This window comes from Antrostomus carolinensis, unplaced genomic scaffold, assembly GCF_000700745.2.
Source record: "Antrostomus carolinensis isolate BGI_N321 unplaced genomic scaffold, ASM70074v2 scaffold481, whole genome shotgun sequence".
Classification (NCBI taxonomy): Eukaryota; Metazoa; Chordata; class Aves; order Caprimulgiformes; family Caprimulgidae; genus Antrostomus; species Antrostomus carolinensis.
Genome location: NW_010293190.1, coordinates 1 through 14,141, shown reverse-complemented (window position 1 = coordinate 14,141; position 14,141 = coordinate 1). Strand labels below are relative to the sequence as shown.

The 14,141-nt window shown below is 39.1% G+C and overlaps 1 protein-coding gene across 1 annotated transcript; it reads right to left on the bottom strand.

The window, feature by feature from the left end:
- Nucleotides 1–1,175: 1,175 nt before the first annotated feature.
- On the bottom strand, nt 1,176–13,939 carry SUGP2 (SURP and G-patch domain containing 2). Its single transcript, XM_010177166.1, has 11 exons — nt 13,825–13,939; nt 10,573–12,228; nt 10,199–10,204; nt 9,520–9,667; nt 8,247–8,755; nt 7,900–8,011; nt 6,863–7,074; nt 6,557–6,673; nt 5,506–5,570; nt 4,687–4,823; nt 1,176–1,296 (listed from the first exon to the last, which is right to left on the bottom strand). The coding sequence occupies exons 1-11, from the start codon at nt 13,937–13,939 to the stop codon at nt 1,176–1,178; spliced, it is 3,198 nt and encodes a 1,065-aa protein (XP_010175468.1).
- Between the last annotated feature and the right edge of the window lie 202 nt (nt 13,940–14,141).

Genomic DNA, 14,141 nt, shown 5'->3' with positions numbered 1-14,141 from the left:
ATACTTTTTGTTGAAGCACAGTAGATAATCCAGTCTTCTCTTTCAGTAAGTCCTGGAATAGTTCCTTGAAGTACAAGCTTTTTGTCTTGTTTCGTGGGATTTTTCAATAAAAGAACTTCTGCAAAGCAAATACTTAATAGAAACAGAAATGACTTTCTAAACTGATGGTCTTACAATACTGATGATGCACTTCCAGATGACTTCCAAATATCTGACTTCCAAGTATTTTCTGTAGACACATAAATTGCACCTGCTCACGGCTTAAACTTCTTTGAGAAGGAAAGAAATTATTCAAGAATTTGTTGGAGAAGAGCTGCAAATTTGTGTGAAAAAGTACATTTAAAATATGTACTACTTGTTCTTTACAATGAAAAACCTTTGCAGACAAGGTTTTCAAGGAAGAGTTTAGTGTTCTCAGACTCAGATGAACTCAAGTTATTCATCCTACACTTGAAGTCTAGAATCCTATACAAAATAAGCACACAGGTAGAGTCGTCTTAAAATTGATGTATGGAGGAAAGGAAACTGCTTTATGCAGACTCCAGAAGCAGATCAGAAGATTAGCCCATCAATAAAATGTAGTAAAATCAAATCTGAACTGCCTTGCAAGAAGATCTGAATTTGAGAAGATTCTTGGCTTCAGAAAGGATCAGAGCCAAACCAGGCTAGTTTTTCATGTTGCTTATTCAATTTTTTGGTAAGCCATCTCATCACAAAACAGGCAAACTTGGCCAAAGAGAGAGGTAAACAGGCACTTCCGAGAACAAAATTAGTTGTTTCTTCCTCAGAAGATGACATCCAAGTTGTTAGCTTGCACAATTAAATACAAGACTAACTTGAATCTTGGAAAACATTTTAATACATTAGTGTTCAAGTCTACTACAAAGTGTTCTTCATACTGGCATACTCTGCTGAAGATCTTTCACACAGCAGCCTTTGCGTATCCATGCACTGTCTAGCGAGCCAGTCTCTTATTTCAAACCTAAAAAGCAAGATTTGGGGTAATTCAGCAGTTCAAAGCAATTCAGCGTAGGTCTGGATTTTCATGAAATGCTAAGAAGCCAGATAGACTCAATGGAAATAGTAATATTTTCTTGGTAAAGGAAGACTAAAAAAACCCCTGGTATTTTAATGTTTGCAGGAATTCAAAAACCAGACGTGTCCATTGCACATACCTATTTACTTGCTCTTTTCTGCCTGTACATTTGTATCATTCTTTGACGGAAAACATCAAATGCATCTTCTTTATTTTCTTCCCCTGCAACACCCAAGCCCTCCCCTGCAGAGGTAGCACCCCTAGGGAGTAAAATGAATAGTTAGAACACTCTGTTTCTCTTACATTTGACAACGTTCAGAAGAGATCTAAACAATAGCTTCCAACATAGACACAATTCAAGTGGAAAGCAATTCTGCTTCATTTGGGGGAGAAGGGGAGTGGAGGCTTGGCACCTGGCATATCAGATGAACTATAAAATAGTTCCCACCTCCCATTACACATGCAAATACCCACTAGAAGAAAATGCTCCTATGATATTAAGGGAGCAGTGAAGATACAATCATCTAACAGATCAAATTCTTACATCAACTCTTGTGTTAACCACTTTACTCATGGTAGATAGGATCCTCTGTTGAATAGACGGCAAAAAATTGCCTTTGTTTCTTCCATTTCAAAAATGACAGAAGTCAGAGACTTTGAGGAATGAGTAGGAAACAACACATAACTGCTTAAAAGATGAAATTTTTACCAAGGGAACGTAATGCTGCTTGCTTAAAATTTCTAGCACTCAAAAGCAAGCTGAAGTCTTGTAGGACACACACCGTAGACAAAACCTGGAGCTCCTGCTCTTCCAAGAAAAATGAGTCATTAACTCATCTCTCTTCACCCAAACGTGCCAAAAGAAGCAGACAGGCCTCAACAATATCAAACCAACTTTCTGCCCTGGAAGCAGATGGAGAGGATGACCCACAGGAATGCAGAGATACAAATAATTAAAACCCATCTCTTTCTCCAGGCCATGTGCATAGAACATACACATTACAAAGCCAAGATTAATGAAACCTCAGCCACAGGAATGATCCTCTGTGCCAGTTTTATCCTCCAGGTCAGTAACAATATTCTCTATTAAAGATTTCATTTTGGACAGTTAAGAAAATGCAGATTGCTCCACGTACTGAAATTGGGATTGCTGTGCCATCAGGGTAAAATCTGAGAACCTTGAGTAGAACAAAGAAAAATGATCTTTATCCAATTTCTGTAATAATAGGTCCACTTAAGCCAAGTAGATTGTTGTGCAATGCTAAAAGAATATTGACAGACTCTGAAAAGCAAATTCAACTCTACAGTCCACAGCAGAAAGCCTGGGAGCCATTTTTCTTCCAAATGGTACGAAATCTGACTTGGCAACTGTATGATCAAGTTAAGTTTCATTTTAAATTATAGTTAGAAGTCAAGTCACCTAAAAGGCCTCCCAACACTTGGCTTTTTTTACCTTTTATAGTATGACCTGTTTGAAGCACACTTTTAATTTGCCATTTCCATTACACAACACCTGCTTCATACTTCCAAACAGAAAGAACAGGGTTTTTTTTCCTATTTACACCACAGTTCCTCTTCTAGATTACTTTCAGAATAAAAAACTAATCAAAGACACAAGATAGTTACTCAGAGGAGGGTCTATCCCATAACAATGTTCTGCCTTTGAGTGTGGGTTGGTTTTGGTTTTTGGGGTTATTTTTGTTGTTGTTTTTTTTTTTAAAAAAAAAAGGTTTCTTGAACTGTAGAATTGGCCAGACCCATAGCTGTGACAAATTAATTCACAAGACAGGGAACAGCTCACAAGACTAACATGAAACTCCATTTAAAATTTCTTGACCCTTCATTTCTGTAAGAAGTCACCATGGAATTCATGTATCTTTTACAGTAAAATAAATAAAAATCTCCTCAAACCTGCAAATTTGACTTGCTCTCACAGAAAAAGCCAAGCTCTAAGCTTTCCTAACAAAAAAGGGCCTCAGGTTTCTTTGTGTAATAACTGATGTGCTTGAATACATTTGTTTTAGATATCAGTGTTATATAATGATCACACTAGAATTGGAGTGTCTCCAATTACTAATCCATCCCCTTTTGCTCAAAGAATGAGACTAGACAGCATGTAGACTTTTAAACAAGTCATCAATAGAAGAGCTGGTAGTTTTCAAAAGAGGAGGAAAAACAAAAGGCTCCAGATTTTGAAATGAACAAGAAAATTCCACACTGTATCAAAGCAACAAACAAGAAAAAGCAAAATCTTAAATTGCTCTCATTTCATCCTCACTGGATTGTCCCAAAGTACTGTCCATAGAATTACTTTGATGGGAAACTAGAGGTGCACACCCTGAAAATAATAATACAGAGTTCTCACTACAGCACAGAAAGTGAACAAGTTTTTGCAAGAGGTAAAGAAAGCAGTTCTTCGCTACTTTTTGTGGGTGTCTTTACAAGAGTGACATAGCAATGGACTCAAGCTGGAAAAAAAAAATGCATTTTCATAAATTAAAAATGCAGTTCTTAAAAGATGGCCAGAAACTTTTAGAATGTGGTAGGCTGTCAGATCAGATACAATTACACAGCTCATGATTAGCTGTGGAGCAAAACTCATGCCAGGAGCTACAGAAACAAAAAAAAGTACTTGTATGTTTGGTCACAGTAAGTTTCAAGGTTAAGAACCAAGGTTCTAACACTGGTGAGCACAAGAGAGCTAGAGGCAAAGTGTGCTGCTTTCTCCTTGTCTGTTTGCTGCTGAAGAAGGAAATAGAGAAAACACAGTGATGGCCACTGGACCACAGGGAGCACTAAAGAAAAAAGAAAGCAAACAACCAGAAGGATCCCACCAACTCAAGTCACCAGTACTGTCCAAGGCATGATGAGAAAATAGAAATCCCTGGAGAAAGAAGATTGTTAAACCACAGACTATGTGTGTGGACTAGAAAGCTTGTCATATGGGTTTAGAAAGAAACAATTTCTGCCTCCTTATTCACTCAGAGAGTTGAAGGACATATTATGCACTCTCTGTGCTGGCAGCAGTGGACACTGGATACAGCAACTTTAAAAAAAAAAAAAAAAAGAAGATTAAAAACAAAAGTATATTTTAAAGGAAAAAACACACTTACCTTCTGGCAGATGCACTTACCTCTTTCAGTGTGCAGTGGAATGAATCACATAATTAAGAGTGAAAATAAAGTTGTTGCCTAAACCTAGGAGTACTGTGTATGACATTCCTAAAGTCTGCTTATATATTATATACCTGGCTGTGGTCCTGGTGTGGTACAAAGGGGATTGCCAGGATAATACTACGCTTTAAAAAAGCCCTACATACATTAAACAACACAAACCCCCTCCTGAAGAACAGGGGCACCCATATATCTTTAGAAAGCATCCGCACGCTGCAGCATTCATGCCACAGCCTTCAGTGATGTCAAACTGGATGGCAAGAAACAGCCACCTTCCAGATCAGACTTTGCCCAGCCTGGCCAGAAAAATGCATGAAGTCTCCATGCTCAGCTTTGCTGAGGCCAAAGGCCAATGTCAAGAAGGAAACAAAACACTGAACTGGCCACTTCTAGGTGGGTCAGATAAACACAGTTACTATTAGAATCCCAGCCTTCTCCAGAGCTGTCAAATTTCTGTAGTGTGGCCCCATTACATACACTTTTACAGGCTCTCTGATTCCTTTTCCTCGTGTACCAAGGCCATGTCCTTCTTGCCAGCCCATCTTCTGAAGCATCTGGAAACCCACATTCCTGTTTGTTAGTTTCTTGTGTGAAAATTCTAAATCTTTTGGTTTCTGTGGAGAGGAAAAAAAAAAAACAGAAAAACAAAGGAGTTTTTTGTTATACAGGGAAATAATGTATTAAAAATCCCTAAATCCATCCCTGTAAACTAAGTGTATTTGAATTTCTGGATATACAGAAATATCTTCTAAGCAACACTTCACTAGCTACAGAGAACAAATGTATCAAAGAGTAAATATCTGCTTTGTCAATTTAAAAAAATTAAAGAAATATATAGTTCAGGTTCTCAAACTGTTTAATTACATTATTAAGAATACCCCTTGATATTTTAAAAGGCAGTTATGTTTTTTAATAACAAATACTGAATGATCTGAGTCTGAATGACTCCCTATGACAAATACAGAAGCAGTGAAATCACATTGCACCAAATTTGGAAAATTACAACATATTTTCCAGACAGCAATGAACTGGGGTTTTTTGTTTTGTTTTTTTTTTAATAGAAGACAAGATTAACACACTGCTCAATAGTGCTATAATCATCAAATGTTTATTTTTTTACACAGGAAGTTAAGACAACAGGAGCCATGGCTCTCCTCAGATTTAGTCCAGTCTTTTTCAGGATCAGGCTTTTCAGGTTTTGATTTGATTTGATGACAATGACACATTTTCAGAGGCTGCCTCTCATAAAGACAGTTGATTCTCAGAATGCAATGGCAAACCAGAAGAATTCTTTACCTTCTTCTTCTTTGTAACTGGGCAACCACGAGGTCTATCATAAGCAATTCGGACAGGTTCATGCACTGCAAATCAAATCAATGACAAAATTCAGCTGTAAAGAAAAACAATTTTAATATAGAACTCCAAAAGTACATCTCAAGTGGGAATCAAACTGAATACCTTGGTCTAAAATCAGAACCCTCAAGAAAGATTAGAACAAAAATTTTAAAAAAAGAAAAAAGAAATAAAATACCTTTTTTCCCCCCCTTCACCACAAAAAAGTAATTAGTACATTCAGGTATTTAGTTTTGGACATGTCATGCCAGCAATATGCTGATGGATGATTTACTATAAGGACTTTAGATTTTTCATTTCCCTGAGCTTTGTAGTACTCTGATAGAAAATTCAGAGTAGATTTAAATGAGGTTATTGTACATCGTTTTCATATCACAAATGCCAACCTTCACCAATAAAAATCATTGTGCAAAGGAAAGACATTTGTTAACGTAGCTGCAGAGCACACACAATCAGTTTTAAGCTACTTATCTCTCAGTTCTTAGAATATTATGATCCACCCCCACTGTAGTCATATTGATAAAATTTGACAGGCCAAACCAAAATTGGTTTAGTCAATATATGAGTAAAAAAATAAATTTATATATATAAAAATATATATATTTAGTCAATATATTTAGTCAAACACCCCAAACATGTTCAGTGCTATACAGAAGTCTGTTAAACCTTCCACACATAAAATAAGCCCCACAAAAACTACTGCTGTGGGGTTTTTTAAGCAGCAGAGAGAGGATAACATTCACATATATTTAAGAGAGTATTTGAGGAATTATGTTTAACACAACCTTTCCTATTGCACTGTAATACAAAAGAATGTTACACAATTTCTTCAGATTGTCCTTTGTCAGCTGAATGACCCTTTACAGTGAACACTCTCTTCATTTTTAGATTAAAGAAACTTAATTCTTTCAGCCCTTAACAGTCAGTAACAAAGTACATAAAAATCAGTAATTCTGTCATGACACCAACAAAATCTCTTTTAAATAACACTCACCTTTTGGTTCTTCTATGAGGCAAATCCTTTTAGATGCAGGAATCATGCCAACTTTCAGAGACTTGCTGCTGATTCGTTTGCGAGGAAATAGGGTACCAGGAACAGGAGTTGATGCCTGTGTCGACAGATTTGGTACAGCACCATCAGATGATGTGGCTAGCTGCATGTCACCTGTTGACATTTCTTCTCCTGTTTTGGAAACCATTTCTCCAGCTAGGTTTTCCACGCTTCTACCTGTGGAGATGTCATCCTCTTCTCCCTCCTCTGCTTGCTCCATTTCTGTTTCTTCCAAAGGCTGGGAGATATCCTCTTCAAACTCAGCTTCCTCCTCATTATCTTCTTCCTCCTCTTCTTCATCCTCTTCCTCTTCTGAAATATCCAAATTTCTCTCTCCAGGTTTAGCACTTTCCCCAGCATCAGTTGCTTCTGACACAGCACTGAAGTTAATAGATGGACATAACTCATAGACTTTCATTCGGTAAAATTTGAAAGCGGAACTGTTTTGATCCTGTAGAAACCTGAGCAAAAAATTACAGTGAAAATAATATCAGAAAAAGATTTTCTTTAGCTAGCATGAAGCAAGACATTAGAAATAAAGCTCTTATTAATTTTTTGAATGGTCATTCTAGATGTGTTTTTGTAGAGCTGTAGGATTCCTTGACAACATGTACTAAGAACAGCAATCATTCCCCTCAGTTCTTACAGACTGCTTTTTATCAGCACTGCTCAAACTGCATTGGAAAGAATTCAGTACAATTATCTTCATTATATAGATGGAGAAACTAAAACAAGAGCTTAGCTGGGGATGACCCAGAAGGCAAACAGCAGACCCCAGAAAATAATTGAGGGCTTCCAAATTTGTCATGTGGACTACGCAGAAATAGGTGTATTGATTCTGAGAGACAGAAGAGAGAAGATGGCTCTGGTTTTGTTGGTATGACTAGAAGAGAAAAACCTGTGCTCATTTTCACTAAAGCACTCAGGCCATTGTCATCAAAGCCTCACTTGAAAACAATAACAAGATTGAAAATACTTTGGCAGAACATTGTTTCAAGATGCAAGCTGGTTACTTAGGATATAAAAGAAAAAAATACAGATATCAGTGACATATGCATTTGGGAGAAGTGTTTTTCTGTCTTAGATATTTCAGATATTCACCATTAATGGAGGTGCTGAGCAGGACAACAGGGAGTATTGCTCTAAATCCTCTGTTCCTCAACACACTGAATAAAAGCACACATCTCAACAAACACTAGAAGGAAGTGTCTCCTTAGCAATTGTTTAGATGTGCTCTGATTTCTCTTATCAGCCCATTTACAAAGATAAATGTGTAGGTTACTCACCAAAGATCTGGGTTATCTGCACTGTTGTCTATGCTGAACTGCTCAATTTCTGGTCCTACCTGAGCAACAAACTTGGCAAGCTTCTCAGCAGTTTCCATTGTTTTAGCATCCACTGCAAGGAACAGAATGCTCATTACAGGAGTTGGACTCCATAATCCTTGTGAGTCCCTTCCAACCCACAACATTCTATGATTATCTACAACTTCATCTAAAATCTGCATCACTGGAAGGTCAATACAGTTGAGAATGATCTACTTGAGCAAAATTATTTTTAGAATTTCCAGCAGAACATTCTATGCAATTCTTTTCTCATATAATTTACAATTTAATCTTGACTCTTTACTTACCATCAGGAAATTGAGAGGACAACGGTGGGAAAAGTTCAGGTGGTGCTAAAGAATCCTCAGAATCTGCCCTTTCTTCTGCTGGCAGGGAGATCTCTGAACTGGTGGCACACTGTGAGGAGGAGGTTGTATCAAGGGAAGAATTCTTCTCAGACAGGTTGGTTTCTGATACAGAAGATGCTGACTGGACTGAACCTTGAAGATGTTTGTCTTGGTGCTTCAGCACTGTACCAGCTGAAAGCACAGTCTGTGTCCCTATGGTTGCTCTCCTCACCTTCCTTCTGCGAAAACCATGTTGTGGGATAATTCCAAGCCTTTTTCTTTTAAATAGCCTTCTCTTAATACTTGCAACTTTCCTGGCATACAACATGGCCCTGACTGATTCTGTTGCAGCTTCTTCTAGTGTTCTGCCCTCACCACCCGCTTCCTTTCCAGACGACGTCCGCCTTTGCATCTCTGACAACTTCAGTCTGTAATACTTGTATTCTAGACTATCTTCATCAGACAAGAACCTGAATAAAATCATAGAAATAAAGTGAAAGCCTAAGCTGAAAGCACAACCAATTGCAAATTCTCAGATCACAAACTCAGGAGCAATCGATCCTTCTTTCCAGGGGTACACACAAGTTGCTACACAAACATCAGCCTGCACAGGCTTTTCTCAGAGTAACAGCCAACTCCACTTCTAAAGCAGTAAGTGAAGTATGCCAAGCAAATAAATGATGGGGGGGTTTGACATAAATCACCTGGCCAGTAATTAATCAGCTCTGCTACAATTCACACATGAAGAGATACTGTCATATTAAAAGACTGTTACACTAGGAAGGGTCTCTGTTTTCCTTTCCAACATTATTCACAGACCACTAGATCCCCAAGTGTTACCTTTACTGCATGTTTATATTAACTTATTCATATTTATATGAATACATAATATATATAATATTATATAATATAATAACAATAATTATATATATAATATAATAACATATTCATCTTGTAAATTGAAATTGCTTTTAACATCCTGTATTTGGACTGACATACAGTCATTATTGACATATCAAAAGGAACCTGATCTACTAGACAAAACAGCAACAGGACAATTACCAGGGCCATCAGGAAGTAGAATTAACAGAGGAAACATTTTCAAAAAGGCTGATTAAATATACAATAGACTTTGATCTCACACCCACTGAATGAAATACTGAATTTAATTAAACATATTCCAAATATCTTCATCAGAAAGTAGCATTAGAACATAGAGTTTAAACACACCTACCAATATTCAGGGCAGTTCTTCTGAGCATTTCTCTCTTTGGCAGACAAGGTTCCTGAAACAATGCTGTTCACTAGCTGATCAATTGTCTCTACAACTTTCCGATCAGCTCGCTGTGGGGCTGCAGGAAGAAAAAAATGCACTGTATTATGTATTATTCCCATCAATGGAGTACCTATGTGTCCTCTTTTTTTATTCTTTGACACAATGACATTTGCAATTTTTCAACACATTAATAAAAAAAGGCTGTATTTAATATTAAAATAAATTAAGGAAACCTCAGAAACTTTCTGACTGTTTTCTCAACTCGGTTTAGATTTTAGAGCAGTTTATTATGAGAAAAAATATTATTTATTTAAGAAACTTATCCTTTGCCATCCTGGGCAAGTTAAGCCATCCTTTAAAAGTTACTTACTGCACTGAAAAGATTTTGTTCAAAATAAGTGTATTTGAACAGCACTCTGAAGGGGTGAGTTCCAGATTTTAGCCATTCAGTGTCAGTGCTACAAGATCTCCCTGAGAAAGTATCTGAAGTTTGATTAGGAAAAAATAGATGAGTATAATAATGAGTAAGAACACTTCAGCCTAATACCACAGAGGAGACAGCATTCCTATAGATGGTAGTATGTAAACAATTTCAAATAAATATGCCTGCATCTGATAAAAGCAGTAATAGTAACATCTCTGACTCTGCTTAGATGCTAATACTTACTTACTCTGTGGTGTAGCCAGTTACACTTGTGGTCCTGGCTTCCCTACCTCAAAACTGTGCAGCTGGAGGGCAGGGCAGCTGAAGCAGCCAAGGGCACGAGGTGAAAATCAGAGATGTAAAGTATAAGCACGTGCAGGAGAGGGGAGGCAGGAGCCACAAAGCTGAAAGCCATTGCTACAACAGATAGTATTTACTACCTGCCTCAGCACTGCTATGGATTTACATGGAATTCCCTAATAATTAGGGATTCCTGACCTAATAAAACCATAAAAATTAAAAGATAAAATGCCAGCAATGAATAAAGACATTATACACTGCAAAGTATCTTACAACACTTCACTCACTTTTAACATTTGGGTCAGGAGAGGGTGTTTTAAGCTGTACAGTGGACTCTGGTTCAGTTTTTTTCATCTGAATTGGATATCCACTCTTCTCCAACCAAGCCTTCAAGTTTTCAATGTACTCTCTTCCAAACAATGTTGAATCATCAAAGTTTGGGAATAATGTTGGTGCTGGAGCCATTTCCTGGAGCCCTACAGCTTCAAGTATTTTCTCTTGCCTGAAAACAGATGCTAACGCAAAGGTCTGACCCAGAAGCGCTAAAGATTTACGACAAAGAGAAACAGTGGTCTCAAAAGCACTTGCCATTTCTCTTGGATTACCAAAACCACTCGTTTTAATGCTTAATTCATAAGCATTGCAGGCCATAAGCAGTGGTGTAACACCTTTGAGGAGGCGGTCCTGTAGCCTCATGATGTATTTATCAAAAGGTTTGATTATTTCGAAGAAGCAGTTCTTTGTTTTCACAGCACCTTTGTCCAATAACATATTTAAAAACTCATTGTCCACTTTGGGAGTTTTCAGAGCAGCGTGTTGTAAACTCTTGATAGTAAAGAAACAATAATCTCTGTGTTCTGGCTTTAAGGAACATTTGAAGGAAGCAAGCATTTTTGCACAGGTTTCTGTCTCTAGTTCAAAGAGAGCTCCAAAAAGGCGGGAAAATTCTGCGTCGTTTTTTATCGCGTGAAACCCAGCCCATTTTATAATTTCTATTCCAAACGTTGAAAAAATGTCTGATTTATCCACAAGGTCAAAAGTGAGATTTCTGAAAACATGAGCAGGTTTTGGCAGCCTGAGAATAGGTCTCTGGGTTGTTATAGTTGGCCTCTGATTAGGTCGTGGTGGCAACTTCTGATTAGGGCGTTGGAGGGTCAGCGGCCTCTGGTTGGGGCGTTCAGCAGCATCTGGCATTTGATCAGGTTGCAGAGCTGGCTTCTGATCAGGGCCCGGGGGCAGTTTTTTAGTGTTCCATTTCTTTAGGGGAGTTTTGATCTCTGCTTTGAATACTTTAGTTTTAAGAACACCCCTTGTAATACGTTTTCCTCTCAGAACTCTTCCCCTGATAAGGCTGCCCCTCCGTATTGGGGGTCGGAACTCCCCGCTGTCAGATTGAATTCCAAAGTCCACATCATACTCCTGGTTTTCCATGTTGCCATATTCACCTTCCATGAGTCCTGGTGATCTAAAATCACCTAAAATATCTGAAGAACTAAAATCACTTTCATGTGGTCCAGTAGATTCCCAAGAGTCAGAAGGACCATAGTCCTGGTCATGAGAAGCCAAGCCCCCATACTCCCGGTCATGGGAAGTTGGGTGTCCGTATTCCCGGTCGTGGGAAGCTGGGCGCCCGTACTCCTGATTGTGAGGTGCTGGGCGCCCATATTCCCGGTCATGGGAAGCTGGACGCCCATATTCCCGGTCATGGGATGCTGGGTGAACAAATTCCCAGTCACGAGACACCGGGTGTCCATACTGTTCGTGGTAATAGTTCTCTTTCCTTATGAGAGGACTAGTTGGTCTGTAAGAAGGTCCTGGATAATCATCTCTGGCATCTTCACTCCAGTCGTTGTGTGGATGGTGCTGGGCGTTGTCATGAGCGTATCTTCCATCATCATGGAAACTGCCTTCATATCTTGGTCTTGGGACAGGCCTTGAATGAGCTGTAATGATAAAAACCATAAATACACCAGTGCACTGCAAGTAGGAGGGAGAAAAAAATATAAATAAACACCTTTAGACACTTACAAGAGTCAACATATCAAAACTCTGACCAGTACCCCCTCCAGCTTTAGGAAATTCCCATTTGCTTTCATACATACATTGAATAATTAATAATAAGCAAAAAGCAACAGATTATTATCAATGCTTAAACACACATGACAAAACCATTCATTAAAACTTCTGCTTTCACTAAAGCTGAAATGCCAGTTCTGCTACAAACCCCATTTTCTACTTCATAGAATCATAGACTGGTTTGGGTTGGAAGGGACCTTAAAGCTCATCCAGTCCCAACCCCCCTGCCATCAGCAGGGACACCTTCCACTAGACCAGGTTGCTCAAAGCCTCATCCAGCCTGGCCTTGAACACTTCCAGGGAGGAGCAGCCACAACTTCCTTGGGCAACCTGTTCCAGTGTCTCACCACCCTCACAGTGAAGAGCTTCTTCCTAATATCTCATCTAAACCTCCCCTCTTTCAGTTTAAACCCATTTCCCCTTGTTTTGTCATTAACTGCCCTTATGAAAAGTCCCTCCCCAGCTTTCTTGTAGCCCCTTCAGGTACTGGGAGGCCACTAGAAGGTCTCCCTGGAGCCTTCTCTTCTCCAGGCTGAACATCCCCAACTCTCTCAGCCTGTCCTCATAGGAGAGGCGCTCACAACTTCCTCAGTCTAGGAAGATGCTAACGTTGCCCTCATAATGCTTCTACTCAGACTTCTCAGAGGTAAAAATACCAAAAGCATGAACTTTCTGTTTCCACACTGAACGTGTGAATTCCACAGTTGAACAGAAGATTCTATTTTCTGCACACTCACACGTAATTATCCAAGATAACACTGAAGTCAGAAATACTAGAATTTCTGCAAAGCATCCAAGAATCCCTGTTCTTTCAGTTAAATCCAGAAAGTAAAGATTACTTGAACAAATCAAGCATTTAAAATAAATTATTTCTTATACAACTTTGAGAAAACAGAGAGATCTCATTTTAAAACTCTCAATTTCCTATGAGTGTAATCCAGTTTATTTTTGTAGACAATTTAAATATCAAATTTAGAAGATAAAAGAATGTGTAGATCATGTTTGATGTACATTCACTAGATTCATAGATCATGTTTGATGTACATTCACTAGATTCATGCCCCGCTTTTAGCCTTTTCTCCAAAAATAACATGAAATCCAAAGATCCAAAGGCTTCAAATACACTCCTACATTTACTTAACTTATCAGACATCACCAGAATTCCATCCTGCAGTGATGTCTCTGGAGACCTCCCTGAAATTGGACCCACTCTCTGATGCAGCCTGAATAGAATTCCTTTGTTTGAAATTCGTTTGGTTTTGGGTTTTTGGGTTTTTTTTCGCCTGGAATTTGCATTCCACATTGAACTAGTGTCAGTCACACCAAATAAAGCCTCCAATAAAAATGGATGTGGAAAAACAGCAGCACAAGTCCACGTTTTAGGCAAATGGGAAGAAATTGAAGGTAGCGGTTGCCAGAAGAGCTGGTGCAACCCACGGCACGTCACGCCCGGGTTTAATTACCTTTAAAAGGGTGGATCGTGTCCTCCATGGTGTCACCCCGCTCCATCCGGTACCTTTTAACTTTCTCCTGCACTACAGCATCAAACGTCTCCCGTGTGATCCGCCGAGAGGCCATTTTTACCCTGTAGCAAAACAGCACAATGCCCGTCCCTGACCGGGGCACGGCCGTGGGGACGGTTCTCCCGCTTCCCAACCGCTAACGCTGCCGGTACCGGTACCTTCCTCCCGGAGCCCCAGCGCTGGGTTCGGCCCCCCCTGGATCCCCGTCAGCACGGCGTGGGGATAACGGGCAGTCCCCTCCCCCGGTTCCCTGAGCG

Bases quoted from the DNA above. Each gene is read 5' to 3' on its own strand.
- SUGP2 (XM_010177166.1), bottom strand. From the start codon at position 13,939: ATGGCCTCTCGGCGGATCACACGGGAGACGTTTGATGCTGTAGTGCAG. The intron at 7,075-7,899 runs GTGAGTAACCTA...TTTTTTGCTCAG, and splicing joins GCAGATAACCCAGATCTTTG to GTTTCTACAGGATCAAAACA. The intron at 5,571-6,556 runs GTGAGTGTTATT...TTTGATTTGCAG, and splicing joins CCTCATAGAAGAACCAAAAG to TGCATGAACCTGTCCGAATT.